Source organism: Galeopterus variegatus, unplaced genomic scaffold (assembly GCF_000696425.1).
Source record: "Galeopterus variegatus unplaced genomic scaffold, G_variegatus-3.0.2 Scaffold9919, whole genome shotgun sequence".
NCBI lineage: Eukaryota > Metazoa > Chordata > Mammalia > Dermoptera > Cynocephalidae > Galeopterus > Galeopterus variegatus.
The window spans coordinates 1-4,182 of record NW_007736030.1 but is presented as its reverse complement, the minus strand read 5'-3'; the positions used below and the strand labels follow the sequence as shown (position 1 = coordinate 4,182).

Here is a 4,182-nt window from a genome sequence, read left to right as displayed (position 1 = left end):
AAATATAAAAACTTTAAACTTGTAAACTCTATTACAAATGTTAAAGGTCTTGCCTTAATTTCTTTTACATACATATTTTTTAAAAAAGAAAAGAAACAAGGGGTGGGGAGATAAATGGACAATTATCCATTGATATGAAATCCTGATTTCACATGAACATATTCTGAGACCAAGAAATATGTTGCCCCCTTTGGAATCCACCTCAAAATGAGACAGCATGGATTGATGATCTGGTTCTGTGTTCCATTAAAAATTGAATTCAGTCAGCACCATCCCTTAGCACTTTACAAATATTAACTTATGGAACTGTCCAATCAACCACAAGAAGTAGGTGCTACCCCTATTCGAAGTTGAAGAATTGAGTCATCATGAAGTTAAGTAATTTTTCCAGGTCACACAAGCTGGTAAAGGTCAAGCTGGGCTTCAAAAATCAGTCTGCCTTGCTTTAGCATTCATCATGTTAACAAATAATCTGTGTTCTGGGAATTTGGATACTTTGGCTTGTTTCCCTCAAATCTAAGGTGATAGAGAATTTTTAACTTCCCAGAGAGAAGGATCTCCAGTTTTCTGACTTTTAAAATAAAATTTCTAGTCTTATTGCATAGTAATTAAGAATGTTTGGTGGTTTTCTTATTTTGTTTTTAGAATTTATGGATATTTTCTTTTCATCCTATCACATTGTCAATTTTGTGATTGATCTATTAGCATCAAAAAGGGGGAATTTTCTCTATTACCAGTTACATGCATACTGCCTCATTGTCAATGCACTGTAAGTATTCTGTGTCATTACACATTTCTATTTTTTGCTAACTTTTACAAGGTAAAATGAGTTAAATTTCCCTACTTGAAATTTTTCAACTAGTATAGTATAATTTATAATTTATCAAAGTTGCATGGATATTTATAACTTCTATATTTTCACTGTGAAATTTAGCCTTTAATATTATAAAGAGCTCTTCTCTGTACCTTTGGTCTCAATTCTAGTTTGTCTGATCAATTGGCTCCAGGTTTCTTTCTGTTTTCATTTTCCTTGGCATAGTGTTGACCATTCTTTTTTCTTCAGCCATTCTGAATCAATTTGTTTTAGATATTGTTTTAAATAATTCTAATTTTAAAATACATGGTAAGGAGTTTCCTTTCTTTGCTTTGCAGATACACAATAGGAATAACAAATTTAATAAACATCAGTAAAGTTACAAAGCATCTCTAAGGCCAGAAGTGAATGACAGACTCAACTGGTCAAAAGGTCTAGTTTCTGCACGAGCAGTAGTTGGTGGTGGCCTGGGAGGCAGGACATGTCACAGTTGGAGGAGCACAAGGAGCTCCTGGGCCTCCTTGGGGCTGTAGCAATGTCAAGTGGAAGCCAGGGGCAGAGACTCAGAAGCCCAGATGCAACGTGGGGATGAAGTAAGGGACTCAGCTGGATTCTCAGCCTCATCCAGTGTTGGCCCAGATTACTGCGGGAGCTGGATCCATAGCACTGCAGGGAAGAGTCTTGAGGGTGATATCAAACAAGAGGTGTCCATAGCATCTAGAACATGGAAGAGGACACAGTCATATCAGTGTTGAGAAGTGGGCTGGGAGCCCCTGAGAGGTACTACAATATTCGGGGCAGGAAGGACCACTTCATTGACTACTGGGAACCCTGGTTGTCATAGCAGGAAAACGTATCTGGCACCTTGGAAATGTGTCAGTTCTTGCAGGTAAAAGCGTCTCCACTGGGGAGAAGCCCAAGCCAGAATCGTCACTTGGCTGGGACCTTCTGTGGTTTCTGGGGCTGATGCCAAAGGCATAGCCACAATTGACAACATATTCAATAGCCATGGGTTCAGAGGATTAAGATCAGTCTCTGGTGGCAAATATATCAGACCTCAAGAGGTGCAGCTCCATCTAGCTTTAGTCCCAGGAGATCAGTAAGGGTACAGGAGATTCTAGCAACCTCAGCTGGGTCTGTGATCCTAGAGACATAAGAGTGGTGCATGGCTACAGCCTCAGCCAAGTTCACAGGGGCTGTGCAGTTCCCAGCAGCATCCCTGAAGAAACTTCTCAGGGGCAGGATGAGGATGGGGGCATCAGGTCGGACCCTGTCAGAGATTCACTGTGATGCTCTCCAGGGATTTCAGGCACAGGCCGGGGTGCTTTGGAGCTCTGGGATCCAGTGTCCCCGAGGTATAAATATGGGAACACAGCAGCACTGTGAAGACTTCGCAGGATGCTGGGGTGAGGGCTGGAAGGTTCCAGCTTGTCCGATAAAGTTCCATCCACAGGCAGGTGCTGGCGATCAGGACCCGAAGCTGAGAGCGCTGTGCCCACCAAGCGGCACCTCTTGGTGGGAGCCTGAATGGTCGCCTCCAGGGCCCCAATTGCCAGAGGACGATAACAAGCACGTGTGTCAGTTGCTGGGCAGAGAACGGGGACGGAGAGACCCGAGAACAGCGGGGCCGCGGTGGACTCCTCGCGGCTTCGGGCAGCAGCGAGCCTGGGCTGGGCAGCGTCTTCCCCGGGCACCTCGCAGCAGGGCTCCCGACACCCAGGGGCTCCGTGGCAGCTCTCACTACCCTCGTCCACAGCCCCGGGAAAGGGAGGGTCTAGCATGAGAGAGAGGAGCCTCAGGCAAGGTGCAGCACGGCCGGTCGCCCCTTCCTCCCTCCCGGCGGTCAGCTCCGGGCTGGCCGGCGCCCCGGGCCCCGCGTGATCCACGACCGGCCGGTCCTGCCCGCGTTTCCACAGCTCGTAGCGCTCGGGTTGCAGGATGCGCACGAAGGCGTCCATGGAGAAGCTCACCCTGGCCTCCCCGCAGCTGCACTGAGACGCCACTTTGCCATAATCCACCCATCGCGGGGTGGCGAAGTTGATGGCTTCCGCGCAGTTGAAGCCGTGGTTGAAGCCAGCATGGTAGCCATAGGGAAACGTCACCATGAACTCTCCAGCCTCCTGAGTCATGCGATTGCAGGGAATGCCGTTCTTCTTGAGGACAGTGGGCGAGATGAGAGCCACCTTGTGCCGCAGGAAGGCCTCACAGTCTCGGGAAGTCCCCAGGAAAAGCTCCCTGGCCAGGCGTTCCAGCCTCTGGCCGTGTTCTGGGGGCACGTTGTACCACGTTTTGGGCTCCCCGAAGTGCAGGTAGTTGATGCTGTAAAGGTCCATGTCCTCCGTGTGCCAAGCGAAGGTGGCCTTCCACATGCCAAAGTACAGGTACGGTGTGTTGACGCCTTCAATGAGAACTCCACATTCCTGCTCCAGCAGATCCAAAATCGTTCCCAGGTGACCAAGGTTCCATTGTTTGGTGTTTTCATCAAATAAGGAGCCGCTGATGTCAGCACCATAAATTGGTGAATTGCTGAGGCGGTTCTTCCAGTATTTTCGCTCCAAATCTTCAAAATTCAAGTGTGGTGGAGTCCGATAGTTTTCACTGTTTGCCAAGTGGCGATAGTCCCCCACAGTCATGGCTTTCTTCTTTTTATGGTATTGAGTGAACACACCTGCCCGCCCAGAGACCACCTGCTGGAGAGGAGTGGCTATTAAGATGTCATTGATACCATCATAGTTCTGTCTGGCTTTCCATTCCTTGGGTGGAATTACCTTGGCTAGGCCAGCTCGGTGTGCACCCTGGGATTCCATGTAAGCAATATATTTGTTGAAATCTGTAAATTCTTCCATGGTTGGGTGGAATGTCATAATTGGAGACCTCGGGGTCTGGTTCCCAGAGTGCTCAGGTTTCATGGCTGCAATATAGTAAGGGGCACACTCCTGACCTCTCAGATATGTTCCTGACACCTGAGAGTGCTGGGGGGTAATTTCTTCTCTTCTTCCTTTACTTTTTTGAATGCTTTGGTTTATAGACAATTCAGTGACTCAGACTTGAACTTTTAAACCAATGAGATGGTATCTTTCCCAGGCTTGATCAGTGTCTTTTGTCCAAGGGAAAGAATATCTCCCAGTGGAGGCGGCACTGCAACCCAAGTCCTAGTACAGCCTACAGCTCCCTGAGGCTCCTCAGTTGGGGTTGAAACTGTCTCTGAGGTCCCTCCTGCTTCTCACACCTGGGTGCATGAGTAGCTTTTCACTCCAAATAGGTCTCTTCTGGGATAAACGCTAAACCTAAACAAACAAACAAAAATGCAGAATATTTAAATATGGGTAAATGACAAAAAAAAAAAAAAAAAAAAAAAAAAAAAAAAC

General features: G+C 47.2%; 1 protein-coding gene across 1 annotated transcript; it reads right to left on the bottom strand.

Moving 5' to 3' along the window:
• Positions 1 to 2,046: 2,046 nt before the first annotated feature.
• Positions 2,047 to 3,678, bottom strand: LOC103609670 (lysine-specific demethylase 4D-like). Its single transcript, XM_008593970.1, has one exon. It carries the CDS (start codon positions 3,676 to 3,678, stop codon positions 2,047 to 2,049), a length of 1,632 nt encoding a protein of 543 aa, XP_008592192.1.
• Between the last annotated feature and the right edge of the window lie 504 nt (positions 3,679 to 4,182).